A 15,961-nucleotide genomic window follows, 5' to 3' on the forward strand; every position below is an offset into this window, starting at 1 on the left:
AAGCTTTTCTAGAAAGCTCGTCCCCAGTGTGGGCAGGGAAGAAATGAGTCATTACAAAGACATGGTCAGCAGATGCCATTGTCTTGGAGGAGTCCGTCCAGCCTCTTAGGAGGTCTTTATTTCTGTGGGTGCCAGGATCTTGGTTGAGTTAGGTCTGGGGGAGTTGGGCACCGGAGAAACGGGTATGTCGGGAATTGGATTTGGAGGGTTGGGGTGTTTGGGAGTTGATGTCAGAGGTGGATTGGTGGCGGTGGTGGTGGAGGCAGGAGCTGAATGTATCTGACTGGTAAGTGCCTCTTGGGGGGCCTGGGGGATCCATGACAGGGAGGTAGGTGTTCCAGTGGAGGGAACGGAGAATGATGGGAGGTAATGGATCTCAGGGGAGGAAAAACAGCCACTCACACAGGCTTCCTGCTGGACCTTGGCAAGCAGGTGCTTGGCAGGCACCAAAAAGTCCAGCGTGTACCTCAGCGCATCCTCCCGATAGGTCCTCTCTACCACCTGGAACACCTGGCCCAGCAGAGTGGGTGCTGTGGCCTCGAAGGGCGGGTAAAGTGCAGCGAGCGTGCTCTGCACACAGTCCTCCACCGGCTCCGGCTCCTGCAGGGATGAGAACAGGCTTCAGGGTCCCGGACATCACGCCAGGGAGGCTCCTGGGGAGCAGACTGCTATGGGCCTGGCTGTGTTCCTCCAAGGCCAGTGTGGCACAGGGAGGGCACTTGGGGAAGCAACTGAATGGGCTCCAGTAGGGCTGGGCTGGGTCAGCACAGAGGCCTTGCATGTCCTCCTTGAGCTCTTAGACCCAGGGGGGGACTTGAGGGTGCTGTTCTGAGATCAAGGTTGAATCAGGACAATTGCACAGGCCCTGCAGAAGATGTGGGCCAAGGAAGGGCATGAGAGTTTGCAGAAAGCCATCCTGCAAATCTCACCATCAGCAGAAGGCCTTTAGCAAGGGCCACCTGGACTGGAAACAAGCCTGTGCTGGAGATGAGTTTGAATGGGAAAGAGTGAAGGACTGAGTTGAAGACTCCCCATTCCCCTCTCTCTTCCAGTCACACCAACCCTTTCCCAGAACATGTGGGATTGAGTTACAAAGCACTGGGTGCAGGCAGATGAAAAAATAAAAAGCCACAGACAGAACGTGCAGAACAGGGGAAAAGTGAGGCCTGCACCTAAGTGTTTGCAGATTCAGAACTTGTGACTCCACATGGACGCCACAGTCAGAGCAGACCCAGTCCTGCTTCCGGCAGCCTCCAAACCTGAATCAATGGGATGCTTTCTCCATCCCCGCCCCTGAAAACCACCCCTTGGGCTACTGCTTTACCAGCTGATTTCCATTTCAAGATGGCTTTGAAGTTCCTTTTATCAGACATCTTGGCCCCGCATGGGCAAGGGGCAGCGCACTGCCCTGTTTACCCATCAGCCCCACTCCCCCCAACCCAGGCCGCGCGCCCAGAGCCCTTCTTTGCCCTGAAGATAAAACTTGCATGTATAACTTAGAGCCCCTCCAGCCTCAGCGCGGACCTATCCCGCGCGCGGGCTGGGAGACCCTACACAAGAGTAGTCCAAGAGAGACTGAGTCAGCTCTCCCTGGCCCGGTTCCTCTTTCTTCTCGTTCCAGCCTCTCTGCCAGGGCGGGGGCTGGCCTTCCCTCTGCAGAGGGGGCAGCCCGGCGGGGCGCCTGCTTCCCCGTCCCTGCACCAGGCCCCCTGGCAGGGCCTCTCCCCCTCCTCCACTCCCTGCAGTAAGCCTCAGGTCGGTCCCGCCTCGGTTCTTCAGAGAGTAGTTCTGGGATGCAAGTTCCCAGCCCCGGGTCGCCGCGGGCCGGCAGGGGCTTCCCCCTCTGCAGTGCCCTCCTGCTTCCTGCGCCCCGGGTCCCCCGTGTCCCCTGCACACAGCTCCCGCCCCTGCTCCCGCTCCGGTGCAGCCGCCAGGGAAGGGGGTGCTCTTAGGCCGACCTTCTGCCCCCCGCACAGTGAGGTGGGGGGAGGGTGCGTTGAGGGGATCCACCTCCCACACCCCAAATCTCTCGTCTGTCTGGCGGCGTCACGCCCCCTGGCACTGCGACCCCTTCGGGATTCTCTCTGTCCCCGCTCCTGAAGCAGCCCCTCTTTTCTCCGCGGGAATTTCCCTCTGTGGCCATGTCCCTGGCTCCAGCCCAGCCACAGCTGTGGCCGGTCCCCCAGGGCCGGATGGGTGGACCCGGCGCACCGGGCTGGGGACTGGGGTTGGAAAATGGTGGTTCCAGGCAGGTCAGTTCTCATGACCCCGAGGCTCGGCTCCCTCCAGGGCCGCCGCCGCCGCGGGACCCACCCGCAGGGGTCTCCCTCCAGCAAAGATCTGGGGACGCGGAAGGGGCGGGGGACAGGGGCAGGGGGCGGGGGACGGGGGGGGGGAGGAAAGACCCTGCAAAGGAAGGCACAGGTCAGGACGGCGGGTCGCAGGGGGGTGGTGCCTGTGCATTCGCGGGGTGACCGTAGGGGGCTGGGGGAGGGGGCGCGGGGAGGGGGAAGAAAGGGAGAGGGCCGGACCCGGGTGGACAGAGGCAGACTGCGGGGCGGACAGGCGGACAAGCGAAGAAAAGAAGAGGGGGAGGGGAGGCAGCGAGTCCCAGGAGCGCCCCAACAGCCCGCGGCAGGCGCAGCCGGGAGTGGGCAGCGCGGAGGCAGAAGGGCCGCGGGGCCGAGCGGGACTCACCATGGCTCGGCGGGGGCCGCGTCCGACGCTCGGACGGGCTGGCGGGGCGGGGCGCGCCTCCCTCCCGCCGCTCGCGCCGCGCCGGCTCTGGCGAGGGGACAGCTCCAGCCGCGGTGGCGGCTCGGCCCGCTCGGGCGCCCAGGCCGCGGGGCCCCGCCAGGGAGGGCCAGACGGCCGCCCCTCCCCGCCCCGCCCCGCCCTCCGCCGCCCGACCCCCCGCCGCGCCGCCCGACCCCCCGCCGGGGCGCCCGCGCCCGCACGCAGCCTCGGCGCTGCCCCTCCACAGCGCCCCGGGACTCGGAGCCGCCGCCCCGCCCCCGAGGGTGCCTCTCTCCGGCGCGCTCAGAGTGGGCTCAGGTCTGGCTCTGCAAGAGAGACCCCTCCTCCCCCCGCCCCAGAGGCTGGGGTCTCCAGCCCGGGACTAGGAGGGTTTCATCTTCAACTCAGCTGGGACCCTTTCCTCCCTGCAATTGGGAGACCGTAGGCAGGACCTGGGGCTCCGGAGAAGACCCCAGCCCCCTCCTCATCCCGCCCCTGCCCGCCCGGGGTGTAGCGGAGGGCTGGAAAATTGGGCTGCTCGACCCTCCCACTCCTCTTAAGACACCCCTCTTAAGACGCGGGCCTGGAGCCTTCGGGACCCCACAAAGGGCTTCTCTGTGTGCCCCGGCAGGGCGGGGGCGGACGGGGGAATTCGGGAGCAGCGAGGGCTTGGGTAGGGGGTGGGACGGTGGCTCAAGTCTGGGCGCCCGGGGAGGGCGTCTGCCGCTTTCTCACGGCACTCCCCTTCCGCGCCCCGGCCCCTAAGGCCCCCTTCTCGGCCGGCCGAGGGTGGGCCGGACTGGATCCGGGGAGCGCGGAGGTCGACCCTGCCTCCGTGAGGGGAGGAGGGCTCGGGGAGCTGCAGACAAAGCGGGGTTCGCCAAGTTCCGAAAGTTCTGGGCTGTCCCATCCCCCACCGCTCCTGGATGGGAAAGGAGGGCCGGGCGCGGGTGTCCCAGGAGGCCCCGCAGAAGCTCAGCCGCAGCGGACAGATGCCTGGACCCTCAAGCAAGCGCCGCCGCGGGCAGGGTTTGCCGGGTGCGGAGACGCTCCCAAAAGGGTGGGCAGCGGAGAGGAGGACGGACCGCCAGTCTTCGACCGCCAAAGGCCGTGCAGCGAGGGGGCGACTTTTGGAGAATGTCGGGAGCGTGGGGTGCAGCCGCCGCCCGGGGCAGCGATTGCAGAGGGTTGTTGCGGAGAGGGGAGCGTCTGGATCTGGAAAAGGGGGGAGAGAACGTTCATCCTTGAGGAGTCGGAGTGGGGGGAGGCAAGAAGTTTCCTCTGCTCCACAGTCAAAATAGAACCGAGGGCGACCACCTCAGGGACCATCTTCAAACCAGCAAAGCCTACAAAGTACGGATCTGGAGACCTTTTCCCTGAATGCCTCTTGGGCCTGGAGTTGCTGGAGATGAGTCCCGGGGGCTGGGAGAGTGCGAGGATGCTACCCCCTGGTGTCCACTCTGTAAGGCTGCCCCGCTGCTGCCCACAAGCTCCCGGGATGTGAGCCGCCCTTGCTGCTTTCAAACCCGGCTCACTCATTTCCGTGCTGCCACAGTCCTTCCACTCCTGAGACGCAGGCAAATCGGGGGAGCATGGGGGAGGCTGCAAGGTTCTCACACTCAGGAAAGGTGATGTCTATAAAGTCCTGGGAATCCAGGAGCTCTGGGAAAAAGGGGGAGGGTCATTTTCCCCTTCATGGAAAAGCTTGTATGAGAGGGAGTTCGGATGAAGGATCTCTGATCCAGTTACTCCTTTCCAGGAATTGTTTTAATCTGTTGTAAATTAAAAATGTTTATTTTAGCGGCTGGAGAGGTAGCACAGCGGGTAAGGCGTTTGCCTTGCAGGGACCGATCCGGGTTCGAATTCCAGCATCCCATATGGTTCCCGGAGCACCGCCAGGAGTAATTCCTGAGTGCATGGGCCAGGAGTAACCCCTGAGAATCGCCGATGTGACTCCAAAACAAACAAAAAAAATGTATATTTTATTAAGATGATGTATATAATTGTAGTGATTAAATACCACTTTCTCCAGAAATGCCAGCTTTGAGAGGGAGAAAGAGAGACAGACAGACATCCCGACAGAGACAGAGACAGAGAGGGGCGAGACAGAGAAAGAGAGAGAGAGAATGTATGTGCTTTAAAGTGTATATTTTGGGGGAGACACGAAGGAGAAGATGGAAGATCATAATGTTAATCATAAGGATTAAACGCTGGGAATAGATCAAGTTTAAAAGCCTTTCCCTGGGATAGAGAAGGGCCCACCATGACAAAGATAGTTGGAAATAATCACTCTGGATAAGAACTGCGTGCTGAAACAGGTAAAGGAACAAACGTGATAAACTCTCAGTACCTGTATGGCAAACCACAATGCCCCCAAAGGGAGAGAGACAGAGAGACAGAGACAGAGAGGAGAAAGAGAGAGAGAAGGGGTGGGGGGAGGGCCTGCCATTGAGATTGGCTGGCGGGGGGGGGGGGGGGCGGTGGGGGGTGGGAAGAGGGAAACTGGGCACACTGACATGGGTGGTAGGAAATATACACTGGTGGAGCCACAGATATTGGAACACTGTATGACTGAAACCTGACCCTGATAACTTTGTAACTATCTCACAGCGATTCAATAATAAAATAAAATAAGAGCCTTCCCCTGCATCCACAAACATTTCCCCCCAAATTTCTCATCCTTTTGAAACCCCCTTTGATACTTCCATGACTGGGGGGGAGGTGAACACGTGCACACTTGGTTGGGGTGCTTTAAACATTTGAACACCAGGTTTAGGTGCTCATGCGCATGGAGGTCACACTTGTTTAGTTGTGGTGCTCACATTCTGGTTGCAGTGCTCACCAGTGATGCTTAAACAGTGGTCATACCCTTTAGTTTGATGCTTGCACACTCCTGACTGTGGTGCCACAGGAAACCACTGGCAGCATCGGGAATCTCAGACACAAACAACAGAACTTCCAAAATTGGTGCATGTGGTGATCCCACAGATTGAAGTCTAGGCTTCATGCCTATAGAGCCTCTGCACCATCTCCTGGATCCCCTATTTTATAGGGGCCATACCTGGTGGTGCTCAGGGCTTAGTTCTCGCTCTGTTCTGAAGGGTCACTTCTGGTGGGGCTCAGGACAAGGCGTATACGTGGTGCCTGTGATGAAAGCTTGTCACATCCAAGACAAGCTCCCTGCCTGCTGTAATATCGCTTCAACCTCTATCCCCTGGGCCCCTCTTAACCATTAATTGAAGGAGTTAATCTACATTGCTAAGGCTATGTAAGAAGTACCTGAACACAGCATCACCATTTTGCCACATAACCATCAAGTTCCAAAGTTGATTAATTTTTGATTAATCAAAAATTAAATTGACTAACTACAAAAACTAATTTTTGTAGTTGCCAGAGCTGAAGAATTTTTTTTGCTTTTTTTGGGGTCACACCTGTTGATGCACAGGGGTTACTCCTGGCTCTGCACTCAGGAATCACCCCTGACGGTGCTCAGGGGACCATATGGGATGCTGGGAATTGAACCTGGGTGGGCCACGTGCAAGGTGAACTCCCTACCCGCTGTGCTATCATTCCGGCCCCAAGCTGAAGAATTTTAAAAGGTGATTTTTGTATCCCTAAGGGTCAAAAAATAAATCCATTTCCTTATTAGGTGTGGTTCACAGTTCCATATGGTTTCTTTGAAACTTAATGTGGATGTCACAAAAATTTGCTTTAAAAAGACTTATGACTTATTATTTTAATTTGCTTTAAATAAACTTATGACTTGTTATTTTAATTTGCATTACTATTTGATATACCTGCTGCTCTCCCAGCCTTCTCTCTCCCTGCTCAACTTCATGTGGAAGCTACTCCTGCCCTTTCAAGTCCTCACACGTGCTTTGCTTATTTCTAGTTTGGATCCTTCTGTTCCTTTCCCCTGCTGCCAGAATGCTTCTCTTCACAGTTCTAGTGACTGACTCTCATCTCCCATGTTGAACGAGAGGGTTGCATTCCTTATTTGTTTAGGGACCATATCCAGCGATGCTCAGGGGTTACTCCTGGCTGTTTGGGTCATAATACATTTGCTCACACATTCTGCCAGGGGGGTCACACTTAGTTGTGGTGTTCGAACACATTCTAGTTGTTTCTGGCAGTCGCACGTATATCGTGTGTGTGTGTGTGTGTGTGTGTGTGCGTGTGTGTTCACATACATGCTCACTAGGGGTTGAAGTCTAGCTGTAATGTTTGAACATCTTGTGGGTGCCAGGATTGAGCCCCTTTGTTGCAGTCTCCCCACGCTTGTCCGTGGTGCAGACAGTACCAAGTGGCTGGTACTGTCGGACCACAGACCGCAGAGCCTCCAGGCACAGCAGCAGGCCTGTTGGAACCAAGATCAATGAAAGCAATAGCAGCAGCAGCGGGCAAACTTACCAGGCAGCAAGGCAGGCCCAGTGGCTGACAAACTACCTTCCGGGCCCCAGAACATGAATTTATTTATTTCCTGTCTCTAAAGGACACCGCCCTGCCTCCATAGATCACTCAAAACTAAGCTCCATGGTTCAAAGACCGAGTCTATTCTGTCAGTACTGTGTTCTCGAGTGTCTAATAGTGCCTGAAAACTGCCAGCCCTCTAGGTGAAGACAGGGAGCAGGAGCTCCACAGAGGGGCCAGCGAGGTAGCACAAGTGGGAGCACATGTCCTGCACGCAGAGGCTGAGTTGGATCCTCGATACCTTATGGTAACACTCCTCTCCCAAGGCTCCCCCAACACTGCTGGCCAAGCCCAAGCAAACACCATCACTGGTGAGCAACCCCCAACCTCCCAGCCCCTGTCCTTACAAAATATTAAGAATAACCCACAGAACAGGAATGGTGGGGAAATCAAGGAGTTTGAGATCTGCTCTTCAGCGTTCTTTTCTTCCTGATTTAAGCCTCACAAGTTCTTTGTTGATTGATACCTTGCAAGTGGGAGATACACAGGACAGGACTAGAAAGCAAACATGTAACATCTTCTGGCTCAACTGTTGGCTCTCTGTACTGGGAGAGTAGAGAAGGCAGGGTTGGATAGGGGCTTCTGGAGAATTTGAATCTCTAAATCCATTTATACACTTCACTGATCTCTCTCTCTCTCTCTCTCTCTCTCTCTCTCTCTCTCTCTCTCTCTCTCTCTCTCTCTCTCGTGATTTTGGGTCACACCTGGCAGTGCTTGGGGGATACTCCGAGCTCTGTGCTCAGGAGTTGCTCCGGAATCACATGGTGCTGAAAATCAAATCAGCCACACACATGCTTAAGTGCCTTAAAACTGTACTATTTTTGTAGACCTCTCCCCCTTTTTTGTGGTTGTTAGTGTTGGGCTATACTTGGCTCTGGATATACTCTTGGTTCTGTGCTCAGGGAAGCGTATGTGGTCCTGGGTATTGAAACAGGGTCGTCTGTGTACAAGGCAAGCACCATATATGCTGTATAGTCATTCTTGCCCCTCTTAGCCCTATTTATTTAGGGGGGGGTCACACATGGCGATGCACAGGGGTTACTACTCAAGTACTCAGTGTGATGAGAGATTGCATTTATAGAGGGGTTTAAAGTGGAAGGGACTGTGAATTGCTGCCATTAGAGACAAGTAGAGTAGGTTCTATGTAGGGGAGATTTCACACTTCTAGCCACCTGGAAATGGCGCAGACTGTGTTCATAGGAATCAAATACCTCCTGCTTCTGGAAAACTTTAAGCATACTGAGTTTTAAAAGAAATTGTTTGAAAAGGTTTCCAGATTTTTTCGATCATTATATTTTCCTAGCCCCATTCCTTTTTTCTGAAAACAGCTTTTGTTAAACAAACATTTCCTAGGACCCAGCGCATGCCAGGTATATCAGTGGCAGCCTGAGCCCTCATTGGCAGACACCCAGGAGTGTCTTCTGGGACAGGCAATCTGGGAATTACAGCAGCATGAAGTCATATCTCCACCCCACTCCCGGCCCCCCAAACTTCTGAGCTGCCGAGCAGTGGGGGATAAATTTGTCTTCAGTGCCTTGACATCCTTTTTTTCTGTGCTTACTGTCTACTTCTGGGTCTCTGTGTACAGCCCACCTATTCCTGAGATCTCTTATTATCAATTTTTTTCTCTCTATGTTGTGCCATGCCTTCAAATACTCGGGAGCCAAACCTAATTCCTAAGTGATCTGTCACACTGTCTTTTTTCTTTTCCCTTCGATTTTTACCTAAAGATAAAAGGGAAATGAGGAACTTTGGTCACCGAAGAATCTGCAACTGGTAGAATAGAGCACTTCTAATTCCACTCACATAACTTTACCTCTCTACCATGAGCAAGTGTGTTTACACACACTTCCAGGCAAGCAGCCTGATTTATTGAAAGAACCAGTTGCTTAACAATCTGTCATTATTTTTTTTTCTTTCTTCCTTCCCCTAGTCAACTTACTTTGTAAAAATGTAGTTTCAAAACCCCAAGTTTGGTCAGGGAGGAAAACTTCCTATTAAAGATGAAAACTCAAACATAGACTCTGAGTTAGTCTCTGAGTTTTCCTTTGCCTTGGAGTAATTGATTTCATTTCATTTTTGGCCATACCTGGGGGTGCTCAGGACTTACTCCTGCCTCTGACTCAGGGATCACTCCTGGCCCTACTTGGGGATGAGGTGGAGTGCTGGGGAGCGAATCTGAGTTGGCTGTGTGCAAGGCAAGCGCCTTACCCACTCTACCTCTCCAGCCCCACAAAGCTAATTTAAAGGAAAAGTTCCATTTCAAGTCACATATCTAAACTGATCACACCTTCTGAATTATAACTAAAAGACCATGGGGCTGGAGAGATAATACAAAGAGTAGGACACTGATCTTATATGCTGATGACCCAGGTTCAAATCCCAGTACTCATATAATTCCCCTAGCACTGCCAGGAGGGACCCTGAGCACAGAATAAGGAGTTAGCCCTGAGCACAGTTGGGTGTGGCCCCCAAATAAAAACAAAAAGGAAGGTCAATTGAATAACAGTTTAGATATCAAACTAAATTCTCTTAAACATGCAAATATATAAAATACCAAACACATAATTTTCTTACTATAGACATCAATACCATGTGTCTGATTTTGAAAAAAGATTTCTATCATTAATTTAAAAAAATTCCAGAATTAAAACAAACTTACCCACTTGGAAACAATGATGTTGTCGTAGTTGGCTGGAGAGTCTGTTTCTATGTGGGGCTGTGTTTTTTAGAAACACATATTCAATGAACTATAAGCATAACCAGCAGATATTTTTTTTTAATTTATTTATTTTTAATTAGAGAATCACCGTGAGGGTACAGTTACAGATTTATACACTTTTGTGCTTATACTTCCCTCATACAAAGTTTGGGAACCCATCCCTTCACCAGTGCCCATTCTCCACCACCCGTAAACCCAGTGTCCCTCCCACCCTCCCCAATCCCATCTCCCCCCCACCCCACCCTGCCACTGTGGCAAGGCATTCCCTTCTGTTTTCTCTCTCTAATTAGCTGTTGTGGTTTGCAATAAAGGTGTTGAGTGGCCGCTGTGCTCAGTCTCTAGCCCTCATTCAGCCCGCAACTCCCTTCCCCCACATGGCCTTCGACTACAATGTAGTTGGTGATCGCTTCTCTGAGTTGACCTTTCCCCGGAATGTGAGGCCAGCCTCGAAGCCATGGAGTCAACCTCCTGGTACTTATTTCTACAGTTCTTGGGTGTTAGTCTCCCACTCTGTTATTCTATATACCATAGATGAGTGCAATCTTTCTATGTCTGTCTCTCTCTTTCTGACTCATTTCACTCAGCATGAAACTTTTCATGCCCATCCACTTAACTACAAAATTCTTGACCTCCTTTTTTCTAACAGCTGCATAGTATTCCATTGTATAGATGTACCAAAGTTTCCTCAACCAGTAATCCGTTCTGGGGCATTCGGGTTTTTTTCAGATTCTGGCTATTGTAAACAGTGCTGCGATGAACATACATGTGCAGATGTTGTTTCGATTGTACTTTTTTGCCTCTCTGGGATATATTCCCAGCAGTGGTATTGCTGGGTCAAATGGGAATTCAATATCTAATTTTTTGAGAGTCGTCCAAATTGTTTTCCAGAAGGACCAGCAGATATTTTGAACCCCCAGTTTGAGGCAACTCTTCTTAGACCCCAGCTTCCTGATGAATCCTATTAGTGGCCACTGTGTCATTACTGTAGGAACAAACCAATTTCATAGCCCATATCCCCTAGTTTCAAGTTACACTCCATCTAATTCTTCATCCTACTCACGGAAGTAAAAAAACTCCTACCCAGGTTGACACACCACTTGTTTAGATATCATGAATCTATTTAAAGATCCACTCTCTTCTGAATTCTTGCAAACACTCCAGCATGTGGGACCACAACTCGTAACAGATCATGCATGTTTGAATTTCTCCTGATGTTGTCTGACTCTGGTATTAGTTACAAAGGAACATGTAACAGGAGGTTTAACATTTAACAGGGAACATGCTTTAGGTAAGGACGAATGAATCCTAGGGGAAGAGGGTGCAAAATATTATGGAATCCTGTTGGCTTCAATATACCCTTCTATTATAGCTTGTAATGTTTCAAAGTCAGTATGTTCTCTTGTCCTCTAGACTGGATAGTAAATCCTTAACTTCAATAACTTAATTGAGCTCAAAGAATTGGAGCTCAGGCCTGGCTCACACAGGGCTCTGGGTTCCACCCTGGGATCCACATGACCTCCCTAGAAGGTTTCGGGTAGCCCTCAACCCCACTGGGGAAGCCCAAAGCCAAAACCAAAACCAACCCCCCCACCACCACTACACTACAACAAACCTCAAATCACAGCCCCTCCAAAGTCATAAAGTGCATTGAGTGCATGTTAGGAATCCTAGGAGATTTGGAGAAAGGAAACCCTTGGCATAGATCTGGCTGGAGTGAGGGGTGGGGTGGTGGCATAAGGGGTGGGTTGGGTGTGGGGTGCTGGGAAAGTAAGCCAACAGAAAAGAATGAGTAGCCATAGGTATTTCTTAGACTGAGAACGTGAATAATTTGGCTGTGCTAGTTCTGCTGTCCAACACGTGCAGAAATCAAGAAAATGTTGAGCCCACTAATAAGTTTTGGGATTAGGATGGCTGTAGATACCCAGGGGGCAATCACAAAGTAGATGGACCTGTGTGCCAGCAGCTTAGAAAGTAGGACTGGAGAATGGCATTTGTGAGCTGTTAAGTGGCAGTTGGAGGAAATGTATCATGTCACTCAGGAGAATGGAGAGTAAGAAGGAAAAGGAGCTAAGAATAGGGTCTTGACCTACACCATCATTGAAGGTGCAGAGACAGGAAGTGAAGCTACCCAGGCAATGCCTTGAAGAATGTTTTCTCTCATAACCATCCAGTTTGCCTGAGTCGGTTATAAGTACGAAAGTAGACAAAATAGCTACAGTCAGGGGCAGAGTTGGGGGGTGCTGCCTGGATGCTGTGAGGCTTTCTTTGGAGTGGGATGATGGCTGTGGTGGCAGCAGAGAGCTCTCTGCCTCAGTTCTTCTTTTCCTAGATGGCAGTAGCAGCTCTGGGAGTTGGAATTTCTGGATATTCTGCTTTCTGTGTCTGTGTCACTTTACATATCACCAAACATAGTTTCTTTGTTCTAAGCTCTAGTTGATGTAGGAAAATCTCGATTAATGGTAGCGATAGCACAGCGTTTAGGGCGTTTGCCTTGTGCGCAGCTGACCCGGGTTTGATTCCTCCATCCCTCTCGAAGATCCTGGCAAGCCACCCAGAATATCCCACCCACATGGCAGAGCCGGACAAGCTACCTGTGGCGTATTCGATATGCCAAAAACAGTAACCACAAGTCTCACAATGGAGACATTACTGGTGCCCATTTAAGCAAATCGATGAACAAGGGGGCGACAGTGCTACAGTGCTACATCATTCATTTATTAATTTTCCATCTTCCTCGCTCCCTTCTTTTGATACTGTTGCAAGGATGGGGTGGGAGTATGGGATGGCATGTTACACGAGAGCATGGTTGTGGTGCTCTCTCATGGAGTGGCACACGAGGTGGTGGTGCCCGCACCCTTGACCTCGGTGCTGTCCAGGGGCCATGCCCCTTTCTTTGCTTTGCTTGCGCACCTGCTAGCTGGTGGTTGCACTCTTTTAAATATGATACTCACCCATGGTTCTAGTTGCAGGGCTCACTGGGGGGGTGTGTCTCTGTACTGCTCACACAAGTGATTTCTGGGTAAATTGTCTTTCTAAATGTAGGAAGAAAGGGAGGTGTGAGGAGAAGGCTGATTCAGTGCGGGAAGGAGGGGGAAGGCTGTATCTCAGTGGTGGAGCATTTGCCTTGCTTGTATCTGTCCCTGGGTTTGATCCCAGTCCTCTCTCCCCATTCCTTCTTCCCCTCCCCCCACACACACTACAGAGGAAAGGAGAAAGCTGACTCATTGTTGAGTGCTTCCCTGTGAGTATGGATGTGCATGTAGGAGTATGGCTGAATGTCTTTTGTTGATTTTTATGTGTTTATAAGTGTAGAATACTTCTATTCCCCCCATCCCACCACACCCACCAGCCATGTGTCAGATAAGTACAGAAAATGAAAGAGAATTTAGAGAAATCTGTCCCTTCCTCTGAGTTTTCTCTTTTGATTTTTGTTGTGATGTCTCGGGGTTGCCACTTGGTGGCAGAGGGCTGCAGATGACACTTTGTGCCATGGATATCTCAGGATAATACTCTGCACAAGGTTTGTGCTGGGAGAGAGTTCAGGGTTTCATACCTGCAAAGCAGGTGCTCTATAGATGAGCCACATTTCCAGGTCTTCATGAAACTTTTATGGTAATTTAGTAGAGTGATTTCATGCTAATTGAGTCTAATCATAGTATTTTCTGACTTGTGTGTTTTTTTTTTTTTAAATCCGATTGCTGTTTCATATTTCTAGTAATGCCTTTTATTTTCTGCAAGTACTGGTCACTGGGCAGATTGCATCCCTACTGCTCCTCACCCAAGTTAGTGGAGGAACACTAATTAGGAGCAGATCAAGATTCTTGGAAGCTCCCGACTGTGAAATTCCCAAGGAGGGAAGCTCAGTTTAGAGTCTGAGGTTCCGGCTCCAGGTCATAATGATGAGACAGGAGGTGAAACCTGAGCAGAAGGCCCTTTAGGGCTTCCTTACACGGGCCGCAACGCCCCCCTGTACTAACATTCACTGCAGCACCTCCCTGAGTCTCAGACAAGTCCGCGTTAGACCCCCTGGTTTACTCACCACTTGGTCACATCAATGATTGCAGAGGAAATAAAAGGTATTAGTTTGAAAAAAAACTTAGGGAGTCAGGTCTCAGCTTGCTTTTCCTCCCCTCATCTGAGAAGTGATGCCCCTCTCCCCAGGCCTCTCTAATTTCTTTTGTAATTTGTTTTGGGGCTACACCTGGCAGTACTCAGGGGCTGCTCCTGATGTGGGGTGTTGGTGTTCAGGGGTCACTCTTGGTGGTGCTTGGGGGGAACCATGTGGTGCTAAGGATTGAACTGGGATCAGTTGCATGCAAAGCAAGTGACTTTGTTGGTTTGTTTGTTTGCTTTTTGGGTCAGAATTGCTGATGCAAGGCTGGAGCCATAGCACAGTGGGTAGGGCATTTGCCTTGCATGTGGCCAACCTGGGTTCGATTTCCAGCATCCCATATGGTCCCCGAGTACTGCCAGGAGTAATTCCTGAGTACAGAGCCAGGAGTAACCCCTGTGCACCGCTGGATGTGACCCAAAAAAGAAAAAAAAATGATGATGCTAAGGAGTTACTTCTGACTCTGTACTCAGGATCACTCCTAACAGTGTTTGGGGGATCATATGGGACACCAGGGATCAAAGTGGGTAGGCTGCATGCAAGCCTTATCCAGTGTACTGTTGCTTCAACTTAGTCAGCTCTCAGGACAGTGGATACCAGTGTCCAGACCACACCTGCAGCAGGACAGGTGACGCTGATGCCTCATAGGGATAATAGGAGTTTTCAAGCCTCAAGATTTCCCTTCAGATTGGAACCACACTCAGTCAGGGAGAGCACAGCACTTTATTGCAGCAAAATCAGATACATTCCTTTTTCTAATATAGAAACCCAGAACCCCTTCCTTCAAGATCTTCCTGCCTAGGATCCCCTTATTGCATTTATACTTATACATCCTCTTTCTTTAGGACAGTCTCTGAAATTATACCTGCCATCAACCCCACCAAACCTGCAGCCCCCCTTGCCAAGGTCCATTGTGTCTGAGGGACCACAAGGCAGCAGATATCCACCCTAAATTTCTTATCATTCTTGGAGCATTCATAAAATCCCCTCTGGAATTAAGAGTATGTGGAATTAGGCTGTGTGGGTGGGAAGTGGTATTTGCAGTGAAGGGAAGGATTCGTGAAGAGAAGAAATGCAGTAGCAGCAGCAGCAGCAGGAGTTTGTGGGGGTGGCGGTGTGTGTGAAAACCACTCGGCCTTAGATGACACTATCCAAGTGCACAGGAAGCAGCTCTTTATTCTGATTATCCTTTGGGTCGCAGGCGATGATGTAGTATGCGTTCTTTTGCTCATTTTTGTAGTTGCAGTTCGGGTACGTTCCAGAGGTGTGCTTACAGTTGGTCAAGGACACTGGCTTTGGGCTCTGGTGGCAGTTATTCCGCCCATTCTTGCATTGTTTGTTTTGGGTCTGACAGGTTTTGGCCACGCTGGAGAAGGGTTCATGCAGGAAGGTGTTGAGGTTCTTGCAGCTTTTTGAGTCGTTGTTGATTTGTTTCATGGCATTCTTGCAGTTCACTGGGCTCTTATGCACGTGCTGAATTTCAAACCACTGAGCTGAGGTCATGCCGTTGGGCTTGGCGCTAACGGGGTGCTGGGTCACCCACAGTGCCAGCAGAAGCAGTAGCAAGGGACAGAATAGTGTTCTGGCTGGTGCCATCTCTCCTGGGTGGGGACAGAGGAATAGAGGGAGGAAGGGGTGGGTGAGTTGGCCTCCAGTCACAGCCTTGCTAGCCCTTCACTAATGTGATCCTAAAGGAATTTGATTCCTACACTCTTGGGTTTTATTAACAGCACTGGATTTTATTTTCATTTTCATTTTGGGGGCCACACCTGGACGTGCTCAGGGTTTATTTCTCGCTGCTGCTCAGATAATACTCCTGGCAGACTCAGGGGACCATATGGGATGCTGGGGATCAAATCTGGCTCACTGCATGCAAGGTAAATGTCCTACTCACTCTGTACTATCTCTATGGCCACCAGTCA

The 15,961-nt window shown here is 51.2% G+C and overlaps 2 protein-coding genes across 2 annotated transcripts in view; both read right to left on the reverse strand.

Moving 5' to 3' along the window:
* The window catches only part of LOC101555898 (ribonuclease 8-like), a 37,081-nt gene extending 34,247 nt beyond the window's left edge, over positions 1 to 2,834 (reverse strand). Inside the window, exons 1-2 of the transcript XR_008629164.1 lie at positions 2,698 to 2,834; positions 403 to 600 (exon numbers count right to left, since the gene is read on the reverse strand). The gene's annotated coding sequence lies outside the window, so the exon portion shown is untranslated. The remainder of the gene's footprint in view (positions 1 to 402; positions 601 to 2,697) is intronic.
* A 12,342-nt stretch (positions 2,835 to 15,176) lies between these two features.
* LOC101556442 (ribonuclease 7) lies at positions 15,177 to 15,663 on the reverse strand. Its single transcript, XM_004609501.2, has one exon. The coding sequence runs from the start codon at positions 15,633 to 15,635 to the stop codon at positions 15,177 to 15,179; it is 459 nt and encodes a 152-aa protein (XP_004609558.1). The 5' UTR covers positions 15,636 to 15,663.
* Between the last annotated feature and the right edge of the window lie 298 nt (positions 15,664 to 15,961).

This window comes from Sorex araneus, chromosome 3 (assembly GCF_027595985.1).
Source record: "Sorex araneus isolate mSorAra2 chromosome 3, mSorAra2.pri, whole genome shotgun sequence".
NCBI classification, from domain to species: domain Eukaryota; kingdom Metazoa; phylum Chordata; class Mammalia; order Eulipotyphla; family Soricidae; genus Sorex; species Sorex araneus.

What these genes read in the sequence shown, in the direction of transcription:
- LOC101556442 (XM_004609501.2), bottom strand. Translation starts at nt 15,635, where the DNA reads ATGGCACCAGCCAGAACACTATTCTGTCCCTTGCTACTGCTTCTGCTG.